At 42.6% G+C, this 13,310-nt stretch overlaps 1 protein-coding gene across 1 annotated transcript in view; it reads left to right on the top strand.

Moving 5' to 3' along the window:
- Nucleotides 1-8,076: 8,076 nt before the first annotated feature.
- PGM1 (phosphoglucomutase 1) overlaps nt 8,077-13,310 on the top strand; it is a 67,996-nt gene continuing 62,762 nt past the window's right edge. The window contains exon 1 of the mRNA XM_032137255.2: nt 8,077-8,442. Coding sequence (XP_031993146.1) covers nt 8,197-8,442 — 246 coding nt within the window. The 5' untranslated portion in view covers nt 8,077-8,196. The remainder of the gene's footprint in view (nt 8,443-13,310) is intronic.

The raw sequence follows: 13,310 nt of genomic DNA, 5'->3' as shown, positions 1-13,310 counted from the left end.
CAGACAGGAAGATGAGGATACATAGATATAGAGCTGTTTTGTTTGTAACAATAACATGATACATGCTTTTATTGTACGCCAAATAGGTGCCTGCTAAGGTTTTGTCTACATGTTGTTAATGAATTACTTTTCAATATTTCTTATTTTGATAATTGGTTTCTGTATAAGCCATGTAACTAATAACTGTTAAATGTTAATGCCACTATATCACCCACTTTACCATCCAGTATTTTTATTATAAACTCCATACATCTTTTTTATTATAAATTTCACATACATACCATTTATTATTTGTTGCAGTCATCAAAGATTGCTATCCTATAGTAAATACATTTCTTTAAATCATTACAGTTGGAATGCAAATGATGATTTGTGAATGGTAAAGGTAAAGCTGTCTTTAATGAATACTGTATTTGGAAATGGGATTTGACCAAGTATCATTTATCTAGCTAGAATTTAACCCACCTCCCATTTATACACACTTGTATATATAGGCAGATAAATAATTCAGTTGTTCCTTGACTGAGATAGAACCTAGCCAAATTCTAGGTAATTTGCTGTAGGAAGGCTTCTAAGTGGCATATCAGTAACTTGCTCAAGAAGTGGATCTGGGTCAGTTGTGGTGGCTGTCCAGGTGCAGTGGCTCACACCTGTAATCCCAGCACTTTGGGAGGCCGAGGCAGGCATATCATTTGAGGTCAGGAGTTCGAGACCAGCCTGGCCAACATGGCGAAAACCCATCTCTACTAAAAATACAAAATTTAGCCAGGCTTGGTGGTATGCAATGGTAATCCCAGTTACTTGGAACGCTGAGGCATTAGAATCACTTGAACCCGGGAGGTGGAGGTTGCAGTGAGCCAAGATTGCAGCACTGCACTCCAGCCTGGGCAACAGAGCAAAACTCTCAAAAAAAAAAAAAGAAGCAGATCTGCCTTGCCTTTGAATGTAACCTAACAGATTTGAGCTCAGGTCTATGAAGGCTGGATGGCATAAAGAAGAAAGACATCTAACTCTTCTTCCTGCTGGGTGAATGTTTCTAAGTAAATTTTCTCTCAAAGTTAGAAGAGCCTAATTTTTTTGTGCTTCTTTCAAATGCTGGAGTTTCTCAGAGTTCAATATTGGGCTCTTTTTTTTTTCTCTACACTATATTATTTTCCATAGGGGATCTCATCCACTCCCATGTCTTCAAATGCTATCTATATGCTAATGGATTATAAATTCATATCATCTGGCTGGGTCTCTTTTCTAAGCTCTAGACTTCTATATCTAACACCTTATTCTATACCTTCTCTTGGATGCATGACAGGAACGTCAAACGTTATATGTCCAGAACAGAATTCATAGTCATGCCACAGCACCTTTAAACTCAGTCCTTAACTTAGGATGGCTCAATTTACAATTTTTTCATTTCACAATGATGAGAAAACTATATGTGTTCAATAGGAACCATACTGTACCCATGCAACCATGTTTTTCACTTTCAGTATTCAATAAATTATATGACATACTCAACACTTCATTATAAAATAGAATTTGTGTTAGATGATTCTGCCCAACCACAGGCTAATGTAAGTGTTCTGTGCACGTTGAACAAAGGCTAGGCTAAGCTATGATGTTCAGTAGGTTAAGTATATCAAATGCATTTTCAACTGATGATATTTTCAATTTACGATGGGTTTACTGGGATGTAATGCCATCCTAAGTCAAGGAGCACTGTATTTCTTATAATATTCCCAATCCCAGGCTGCTAAGAGACACCACGTATTTTCACTTACCTAACTATACATATCACCATGTCCAGTTGACTCTACTTTCTGAAGGTAACTTGAGTCTGTTCATTTCAACCCATCTCCCTGGTACAATCGACAAGTTTTCCACCTGCCTACCTGGTTTCACTTAATCCACTTTTTTCTTTTTACTCATTCACACAGTAGCCAGAGTGATCTCTTAAAAATGCTGTTATGATCACAGTTTTCCTTTGATTAAAACCCTTTTGGCGTGCTACAACAGAGATGAACCTTGAAGATACTATGCTAAGTGAAATAAGCAAGACACAGAAGGGTAAATATGATTGCACTTGAGAATAGTAAAATTCATAGAGACAGAATAGTGGTTTTCAGGGGTAGGAGGCAGGAGGGAATGAGGAGTTATTGTTTCATGGGTACAGAGTTTCAGTTTGCGAAGAGGAATATGTTCTGGAGATGGATGGTACAGTGGTTGCACAATAATGTGAATGTACTTAGTGCCACTGAATGTACACTTAAAAATCATTAAAATGGTAAATTTTGTTACATATGTTTTGCCACAATGAAAACAAAATGCTTTTGTTTGTTCACTGCTGTTATGATAAAGATCTCAACACCTGACACCCCCTACGAGACCCAATATGATCAGATCTACCATTCCACCCCAAGGTTTTTATACTCCAGTTACACTAACTGTCTTTTTTCAAGTTATTGATGACACCAAATTCCTTCTTACTTTAAACTTCCCTTAATGTTCTTTCTGGAATGAAATGCTCTTCCTCTCTTTTCACCTGGCCAGGTACTATTACTCATTGTTTTATCCCTCAGCTTATATAGCACTTCCTCCAGGATATTGTCCGTGACTCTCTCCAATGATAGATCCTTCTATTTACAATCTAACAGCACCTATACTTCTTTTTTGCACTTATCACAATTATGATTTATTATTCAGTATCTGTCTCCTCCAACATATTGCAAGATCTGTGAGACCAGAAACTATATTGCATTTTTTTTTTTTTTTTTTTTTCTGAGACGGAGTCTCGCTCTGTCGCCCAGGCTGGAGTGCAGTGGCGCGATCCTGGCTCACTGCAAGCTCCGCCTCCTGGGTTCACACCATCCTCCTACCTCAGCCTCCTGAGTAGCTGGGACTACAGGCACCCGCCATGATGCCCGGCTAATTTTTTGTATTTTTAGTAGAGATGGGGTTTCACCCATCTCTGTTGGGTGAAATGTTAGTCAGGATGATCTCGATCTCCTGACCTCATGATCCACCCACCTCGGCCTCTCAAAAGTGCTAGGGTTACAGGTGTCAGCCACCGCGCCTGGCTGAGACTATTTTGTCTTATTCATCAAACACCTTTCAAAGAGCTGTCATTTACTACAAGTTCAAAACATTTATAGAGTCAATGAATCAATACACAATTGAATGAATAACATCTAAATGGTAAAGAATAATTCATTAATGAAATAATGAGGGCCAGGTGTGGTGGCTCATGTCTGTAATCGCAGCACTTTGGGAGGCCAAGGAGGGCAGATCACTTGAGGTCAGGAGTTCCAGACCAGCATGGCCAACATGGTGAAACCCCATCTCTACTAAAAATATAAAAATTAGCTGGGCATAGTGGCATATGCCTGTAATTCCAACTACTTGGGAGGCTGAGACATGAGAATTGCTTGAACCCTAGAAGTGGAGGTGGAAGTGAGCCAAGATCGTGCCACTGCACTCCAGCCGGGGTGATGGAGTGAGACTGTCTCCAAAACAAAAAAAAAGAAGTAAGGATTACCACTTAAAAGGTATTAAAAAAGAAAAAGAAAAAACATAATATTTACTTATCATTTTAAAAATAATACAAGTTCCCTATAGAAAACCTGGAAAATCCAGATAAAATATAAAGAAAATAAGTATTGCCCTATATTGCAACCCAGTGGTAATCATTGTTGCACATCTTGGTATATTTCCTTCCAGTCCTTTATGTGTTTGTATGTGTGTGTGTATGTCTGTATTTCTTGAAAAAACACTCAAGTGGGATAATATGTATACAATTTTGTTTCTTCTATTTATGTTGTACCATTTACTATTGCCATATTATAAGTAATTCTGATTTAGAATATCTTTTGATAAATCTTTGACCCACATCTTGGATTTTTATTAGAATTAATAAAAGTAGTTATACTATATGAACATGAAAAAATATGAATTAGAAAACAGATAAAAGGAACAAATACCTCACCATAATCTAACGATACAAGAACGACAACTTACTTTTTCTTTAACAACTTAATGTTTTCAAAACTTCGCTCTGTTCAGGTGGCAGACACTCAGATTTCTGTGAGCAGATATAAATCTCAGTTGACAGAGTTAGGTGATTAGGAAATAATTTTTTTTTTCAGAATTCATCTTTATTTCTATTTCATTTCACTGAGATAGCCCATCTGGGGCCATGATTAAGTACACTTAGCTTATAGAGTGCCAAGGCATTTGGGAAAAACATCTGGCCCTTGATATCAAATGTCTATGCAGGCATACAATCATCCTGTTTTATTCTTGGTCATTGGTCCACAGTGCCAGTAATTCTCTCATTTCTCTCTGTATGGGCTCATCAGATCCAGTGGCTTTTTTCCCACAGGGTAATAAGACTCCTTCTGTTGCTTTTCATAAATACTACAACTTGGAAATCTCTGCAAGTCAATTTTTGAATGTGGGTAGAACCTGTGAATATGACGATACAGTACTCCTATGAACATGTTACAAAGGGAGATTACCCAGGTAGGTCTAATCTAAGAAATGGGGACCTCAGTCCTACAACTGCAAGGAAATAGATCCTGCCAGCAATCTGAATTCGCTGTGTTAAAATCAGATCAAACCTTAAAAATTTTTAAAAGTTTAGCATGCATACAAAGAACAGTTTATAAACTGGAAGACATCTAACCAAAAGTGGCAAGAAGCCCAGCTCACAGCAGTTACAGTGCAGCTTACAAACATTGAGGAGGAAGTATTTTGACCTTTGTTACATTCTTTTTAAGGCAAGTAGAGCTGTTAAGCTGATTTGTCTATAGTCGATTGGTTTAATTTCATTGAATCAATCAAGGACATTTTGTGCTTTGTTTATGTCCAGAGCAAGAGTTACAGGGAAAAAAGGATGACTTAAGTTTTGGCTACCTGGCGGCCGGGCGCGGTGGCTCACGCTTGTAATCCCAGCACTTTGGGAGGCCGAGGCGGGCGGATCACGAGGTCAGGAGATCGAGACCACGGTGAAACCCCGTCTCTACTAAAAATACAAAAAAAAAAAATTAGCCGGGCGTGGTGGCGGGCGCCTGTAGTCCCGGCTACTCGGAGAGGCTGAGGCAGGAGAATGGCGTGAACCCGGGAGGCGGAGCTTGCAGTGAGCCGAGATTGCGCCACTGCACTCCAGCCTGGGTGACAGAGACTCCGTCTCCAAAAAAAAAAAAAAAAGTTTTGGCTACCTGGCTACGGGTGGTTGGACTTAAAATATCTAAACTGGGGCCTCTAGTTTTATTTATCTTTAACACTTGAAAGCAGATTCTTGCCAGAGCCTCCAGATAAGAACCCAGCTTGGCTCTTGACTTCAAATCAAGGTATTCTTCCCAGAGCCGTGAGATAAGAATGCACCAAGCTTGGGTGGGTTCTTATCTTGAGGCTCTGGGAAGAATTCAGTGAAATTAAACCAACTGGCTATAGACAAATCAGTTTAAACAGGTATGCTTGCCTTAAAAAGAATGTAATGAAGGTCAAAATACTTTCTCCTTGATGTTTATAAGCTGTTATATATCCATGATTACCAGGAGGCAATTGAACGTGGCCAAACCTTTTGATCTATAGAATTGGGACTTCTTATCTATAGAATTGTGACATCATAAATGGGCGTTGTTTTCAGCTGTTGAGTTTGTGGTAATTTGTCATACAGCAGTAGAAAAGTACGGGTTGAGTATCCCAAATTCAAAAATCCCAAACCCAAAATGCCCCAAAATCCAAAACTTTTTGAGTGCCAACATGACACTCAAAGGAAGTGCTCATTGGAGCATTCTGAATTTGGGATTTTTGGATTTGGGATGCACAACCATTGTAATGCAAACATTCCAAAATCCGGAACAATCTAAAATCTGAAACATTTCTGGCACCAAACATTTCGGATAAGGGATACTCAATCTGTAATACAAGGGGATTGCATAAAGTCATGATTATCAGGAGGCAAGGAACATGGGGATCATGTTAGGTCTGTATAAGGGGCCACAGTACCCTGTCCAGAACAGCAGAACTGCCAGTTAACTCATAGAATCATGAAATATAATAATGAATGGGGGTTGTCTTAAGCCACTCACATTTAGACTGGTGTGTTATACAGTTAAAGCTAATTGTTACAACTTCTGGGGTGAGAGAAGTATAGATCAATTCCTCTTAAATGAAAAGCCCCATCATATTTCCAAAGATACTGAAGAATATAGAAAGGGCATGAGATCTGAATTTGAGCCCATGACTTTATAAGTTATCATTTATTGATGATTTACTTATTAGCACTGTGGCAGGGGCTCTATATTCACTATCTAAACCACACAACTCTAAGGTAGGTATTTGGAAGGCTCGGTGAATCTATGCTATATTTTCATTTTGTGGAGTTAGATAACCTTGATTACATTCACCACTGAATCCTCAATTCTCCCTTCTATAAAATGGGCTTGATTATACTATTTAATTCACAAGATTACACTGCTCTGTAAACTCCCGTGCAAATATTAGAACTCATTACTAGCAGTCCAGGGTTCTGTTTTCACATCATATTTGCCACTGAAACTCATCTATAGTGACTGCATCAACACACTGTATCTACATAACATGTACTATATGGGCATGTATATGTACACTTGGTTTGTAAGAGTCTGCACTCTTATGGGTCCGTTCGCCTCCCTGCTTGATCAAGACATACCAATTAACCATCAAAAGAATATAATTCACAGGTGAATGATAAGATCTGGTTTTGGAACTGGGGAATGGGAGCTAATATTTTTGAAGGCCTCTATGTTTCAGGCACCAAGCTAGATGATTTACATCTATCAGCTGATTATGATTGAATTTGTTTAGACTGGGTCATTTAGAAACCATCTCAAGTAATTCTACTGTGTAATTAAACTGGGTCACAGTAGAATTCTACTGTGTATCCATGATTGAGAATTTCTGACATACAAAACCCCATTAAATCTTGCAAAAATATTCCAAAATAGGTGATATGTTTATTTTACAGTAAGGAAATGGATGCCCACAGACATTAACTAACTTTCCCAAGAGCACACATCTTGTAAAGCCAAGTTTTTTGCCACTTTACCAAAATGACAGGTTTCTTGAACAGAGGAGACAATCACTCTCACCAAATTAAGGGAGATACTAAACCGAAAAGCAAGAAAGACTGAAGATTCCTACTTAATAATCAAATCCCCTTGGTTGACCTTGCTATTCCCCGTGAAACTTTTCCAGCCATATCAGTCCTTGTTTGTTGATCTCTTCACTTTATTTCTATTACGAGAGTAACTGGCTAATTTTGATGGTGTTCATACTTATCCTTACCATATATTTGTTCCTACATTTGTCAAGTCCTCCTTGTACATTTCCTAGTTGCCAACCTGGTGTCACAGCGGGCAAATCATGGGAAGAGCCCTGGTTTTGGAGCCAGACCACCTGAATTGGCCTCCCGCATGGACTTAGCTGTGTGGCAATGAGACAAGGCATTTTATTCTTTGAATTTCCGTTTTGTAAGCATAAAAAGAGGAAAAATAAAACCCATACTTTAGTAAGGTTTAAAAACACTACACTCAGCAAGTCACAGCTAAGTCACCGTCACCAATGGTAGTCAAGTGTGTGGTGCAGCAGGAAACACTTGGAGTCGACTCCTTTACGGAACTCAAATGCCCTCACATTTAGGGAGAAATAGAAAGAATTATGACTCATGAAATCGAGCTGGGGCTGGCACTTCTGTCCCTCCCAACAGGTTTCCAGAAAGCTATTTACACACGATGCATTCGCCAAACCACTGGAAATCATTCTACCCTATACTTTTTCCACCCTGCCTCACGTCCTTGCCCTATGACCGGGTTCCTACCCCAACCTCTGCCCCAACACTTAGGGGAGGAGTTGCGGGCCTCTTTTTACAGTGGGTAGGATTCCGAAGGGGAGAGTAAGTCAGTAAGGCTCCACCCATTTCACCGGAGGCCTAGAGACGGCCGCTCCCCTTTCCCCTCCCGCCGGACCTGCCAGGAGGTGGGCTGGCGCGGAGGGAGGGCCCTGTCCCCTGTCCCTTTAAGGAGGAGGGCCAAACGCCGGCCGAGAGTGCGGCGTAGCCCCCACCCGCCGCGCCCTCACCCCAGAGCAGCTGCAGCCCCAGCCAGCCGCCCCTCCGCCAGCGGAGTCCGCCGCTCTGACCCCCGGCAGCAAGTCGCCACCATGGTGAAGATCGTGACAGTTAAGACCCAGGCGTACCCGGACCAGAAGCCGGGCACGAGCGGGCTGCGGAAGCGGGTGAAAGTGTTCCAGAGCAGCGCCAACTACGCGGAGAACTTCATCCAGAGTATTATCTCCACCGTGGAGCCGGCGCAGCGGCAGGAAGCCACGCTGGTGGTGGGCGGGGATGGCCGGTTCTACATGAAGGAGGCCATCCAGCTCATCGCCCGCATTGCTGCTGCCAACGGGGTAAGGGATGCGCGGCCCCGCGCCGCTGTGCCCCCTGGCGCGTGTGCGACGTGCGGTCCGCGGCGCCCTCCCTCGCTCGGGGCCGGCTATTTCCGCGCGCTGCCGCCCAGGTCTCCACCTCCCGCTCCTCCCCCTCCTCCGCGCTCGCTCTTCTGGCCTGGAGGCCCGACGGAGGTCGCCAGGCTGGGGAAAGTGGCCACGGGACCCGGCAGACCTGCTCGCCTGACTCCCGGGACGCGGGGAGGTGCGGGCGCACTCTCCCAAGGTCACGCCCGACTCTCCGTCTCTAGCCGCTGCTTTCCCTCTCCCCGTCCTCCGCCCCTCCCGAGGCGTCTGACATTTGCCTTAACCTTGCCGCCTTGGAAGATACGGTTACGGCGCAGTGCTGTCGCCTTAAGCAGGAAAGGTTAGACTGCCGCCGCCTCGCCCAGAGCCCCCTCGCATCCGGCCCGCCCCCTGCTATTCTCGGCTAGTACTGGCGCTTCCTGCTGGCTCGGAGCCTGACACTGTGGGGCAAGGGTGGCGAGAGCACCCATCCCCCTGGGGCGTCAGGCTGGCAGATCTCAGCAGGCGGGTGCCAATCTTCTCTCCCCGCCCCCTAGTTTGCCTTGGTTCCGAACTCCTGCCCTTTGTGCGGCCTGCTTGCTGGGGGGCAGGCTTTTGAAAAATCTAGTCTTTGCCCAGTGGTGCCCGGGATCTCTTCCACCGACGGGGCTGGAGCTGAATTTTCATTAGAATGGCAACATACTGAAAGGCGCCCTTACGCAAGCAAGCAGTCGTGGCAGGCCAGGAAATTAACTCAACACCTTGGTTCTGCCCCCGGCCAAGGGAAGTTAACTGACCTGATTGGGCGAGTCCACTCGGATAGGGGAAATTAAAAAAAAAGGTTTTTCAGTAAATTTGATAAATGGAAATGCGGGGCCGGGCATGGTGGCTCACGCCTGTAATCCCAGCACTTTGGGAGGCTGAGGGTGGTGGATCACCTGAGGTCAGGAGATCGAGACCATCCTGGCTAACACGGTGAAATCCCGTCTCTACTAAAAAATACCAAAAAAAAAAGAAAAAAATTAGCCGGGTGTGGTGGCGGGCGCCTGTAGTCCCAGCTACTCGAGAGGCTGAGGCAGGAGAATGGCGTGAACCCGGGAGGCGGAGCTTGCAGTGAGCCGAGATCCCACCACTGCACTCCTTGCCTGGGGGACAGAGAAAGACTCCGTCTCAAAAAAAAAAAAGAAAAAAGAAAATGTGGATTGATAAGTTGGGGCTAATTATTCACTTACTTTTGTAAAACATTTCTAAGGAGTTCTAAGGACCAAGTTTTCTATATTTTAAGTGAGATTTGACTTATGCCCAATTCTTCTGGAACGCATCCCCTGAAATGGATATTTTTATTCATTTTAACAGTACTTTTTTATCTTATTTTGTTGACATTGAGTACTATTTGCCAAGCACCATGGTAAGCGCTTCATTTCTGGGTCTCATTTATCCTCCTGCAGCCCTATAAGGTAGATGCTATTATGGGTATCTTCAAGTTGCCAACGAGAACACTGAAGCTTAGGTAGGTTAAATAATTTAGAAAAACTATAATGGCGGCACTAAGAGTCCAGTATAGATCTGCCAATCCCAAGAACTTGAACAGCTCCTGAGAATGAAGGGACCCTTGATCTCGAAGATCTGTTTTCCAGGCTCCAAAATCTAAACTGGGCGCTGTCTACATCTGCTTCCCTGGGCCAAACATTTATAAGCATCAGTGAGAGAAGATTGCCTGGATTTGTTTACTTTGTGCTCCTGAATTTTCAGACAAGCACAAATTCCCATGAAAGAAGAACAGACAATAGCTGTATCCCAGTAGATCCCTTCATGTCCCTGTTACCACCTGTGCTGAATTTGCATTTCATTCATTTATTCAGTCAGTCATTCAACAGATCCTGTTGAATACCATGTTCAGAGAAATGTGTGGACTAAAAGGAGGATGCAGACCCAAGACTTGTCCTTGAGGAGCTTACAGCAGAGTGGGAATTTTAGGTGTCCAGATGGAAATTTGTCCATTGGGAGTAGTGTGGGGTGGGAAGGAAAGAATTAGTTAAGACTAAAAAAAAAGTTCTTAAAACTTCATCACCCTTTAGCCATTGCCTTATTGCGCTTCTCTCAGCCAACCTTTGTAAAAGCTTTCTGCATTCACTATTTCTCATTCTCACCTGCAGTTTACTCGCCATTTCACTGCAATCTGGCTTCTGCCCTCTCCACTACTCCAGTAGAATTGCTCTTACAAAAGTTACTAGTGACTTGCCAGTTGCTAAATTCATGGAATACACTCTAGGTCTAATCTTATTTGGCCTTTCTGCTGCATTTGGCACTGCTGATTTTGTACTCTTGTAAAGTTCTTCCTCCCTTGGCCTTGCTACTCTCCTGATTCTACTCACACTTTTTGGAAGTTCCTTCAGGGGCTGCACATTGACTGTCCCCTAGGTTTCTTTTTTCTTTCTTTCTTCTTCTTTTTTTTTTTTTTTTTTGAGATGGAGTCTTACTCTGTCGCCTAGGCTGGAGTGCAGTGGCGCAATCAGCTCACTGCAACCTCTGCCTCCCAGGTTCAAGCAATTCTTCTGCCTCAGCCTCCTGAGTAGCTGGGATTACAGGCATGCACCACTACACCTGGCTAATTTTTATATTTTTAGTAGAGATGAGGTTTTACCGTCTTGGCCGGGCTGGTCTCGAACTCCTGATCTCAGCTGATCCACCCTCCTTGGCCTCCCAAGGTGCTGGAATTACAGGCGTGAGCCACTGTGCCTGGCCTATTCCCTAGGTTTCTACGCTCAGGTTGTTCGCTGATTTTGTTCACTCCGTCTACTCACTCGGGATTTAAATATGCTACTCTTTCTCTTGTGATATGATTCAGTCCAGATAGCATCTTCAGAAAGCTTTCTTGACACCCCATCCCTACCACTCTTCTCCACCTATTAAGTGCTACTTTCCCATAGATAATTCTAGAATATATATATTAAATTCTAGTGAAATTTTCTGTTTACATGTCACAGCCTCCAACTGGAGAGTAAGCTTCTTTAAGTCAGACCTGTGTTTTACGTGTATCTGCAATGCCTAGGACTATGTAGCATTCAATGAATTCTTGTTTATTTGCTCTGAACTGTGAGTCACTTTTGTATTCTAGCACTTGATTTAAAGCCAGCATATAGTTGGTGACCAATAAATTTATTCACATCAAACATTTATTATGTGCTTGCTTTGCATCAGACATTGTACTTGAGATACAAAATATTTTTGCCCTTGGGAAAGACATAGTCTGGGAGGGGTGATAGACAGGAGCAAGCAGACAGCACAATGTGTCAGGTGTTGTGATGGAGGGATGTGCAGGTGTCTTTAACCCGAAGGACTGTACTTGGGAAGGGAAGATGAAGGGAGGGAGGCTCCATAGAGGGGTGGTAGCTGAATTGAGTCTTAAAGAATGACTTGGAGTTCCCAAAGTGGGTTTGTCTGGTAGGAGGAATTCTCAGCAGAATGAATACAAATTGAGGGAGTTTAGATTAGATACAAATACAAATTTCTAATCCTTTTTTGTTTCATCCACAAAGGTTGGGAATAATACATACCCGGAGAGCCTGTTGTGAGGATTAGATGAAACAACATATTTACAAGTACCTCACTTGGAAACTATTCGCATGACAGACAGATGTGTTATCAATGTTTTGTTGGTATTAGGACACAATCCAACCCGATGCAGATATGAGCCAACCAGATGGTCTCCCACCTTCCTCTAATCCTCAACAGCCTCAACCAATATAGAGGGGTTCCGTGTTAGTCAGAACCCAATTGGGTACAAATGACAAAAACCTTACTTGGATTACTCCAAGTGAAAAAGGAATTTATTGGCCCATGTTACTGAAAAGTCCAAGAGAATCCCAATGAATTCTTTAGTTGAAACTATTCCTGGTCTCTAAAAATCACTTCTGGGTCTAATGCTCTGCAAATGATCAGCATCAGAAATTGAGGAGAGTTTAAGCTCACAAGTAAATGAATGTGTGCATATTTTGAAGGATGATTTATCACCACCCTAAGCAAACTAAAATAAATGCCTTCGTGGGAACTTATGAGTAAGGAGGGTATTTGTTGTTGTTGTTGTCGTCAAATTACAGGGATTCTTTTGTCACGACTCCTTTGCTACTCATTTGTGCAAACTGTGGAGCCCCTTCTCAGAATATATATTTTTTAAAATTTGAGACATGGTCTTACTCTGTCGCCCAGACTGCAGCGCAGTAGCGCGATTGTGGCTTACTGCAGCCTCAGTCTCCCCAGGTTCAGTTGATTCTCTCACCTCAGCCTCCTAAGTAGCTGGGGTCTACAGGTGCATGCCACCATGCCTGACTAATTGCTTTATATTTTTTGTAGAGATGGGGTTTCACCAAATTGCCCAGGCTGATCTCGAACTCATGGGCTCAAGCGATCTGCCTGCCTCGGCCTTGCCTCCCAAAGTGCTGAGATTACAAGTGTGAGCCATCATGCCCGGGCAGAGTAATTTTATTTTTAAGTGAATAAACCAAAATACAAAGCATTACAAAGGAAGCAAAATTATACTGAAGTATAATCAAAATATTAAAAAACCAGATTCGTGATATATCAAGATACATGCTTCTTTACTGACATATTAGATAGCAAGATTTGTGGAGGATTTAATACTGCCTTACTTCAGAGTAGTGGTGAGTATAAATGATGTTTTGAGACGTCTGCAATCTCAGTATTTTGAGATAAGTATAATAGGATATGAAAATATAATTTTTATTGATGATAAATTCCTAGGTAGTAGTAGTAATAGTAGCAGTAGTAGTAATAATACTGTGGTTTGCTTCCTACATTTATAA

Source organism: Hylobates moloch, unplaced genomic scaffold, assembly GCF_009828535.3.
Source record: "Hylobates moloch isolate HMO894 unplaced genomic scaffold, HMol_V3 SCAFFOLD_18, whole genome shotgun sequence".
NCBI lineage: Eukaryota > Metazoa > Chordata > Mammalia > Primates > Hylobatidae > Hylobates > Hylobates moloch.
The sequence above is the reverse complement of the archived record's forward strand: the minus strand, read 5'-3'. Positions and strand labels throughout refer to the sequence as shown.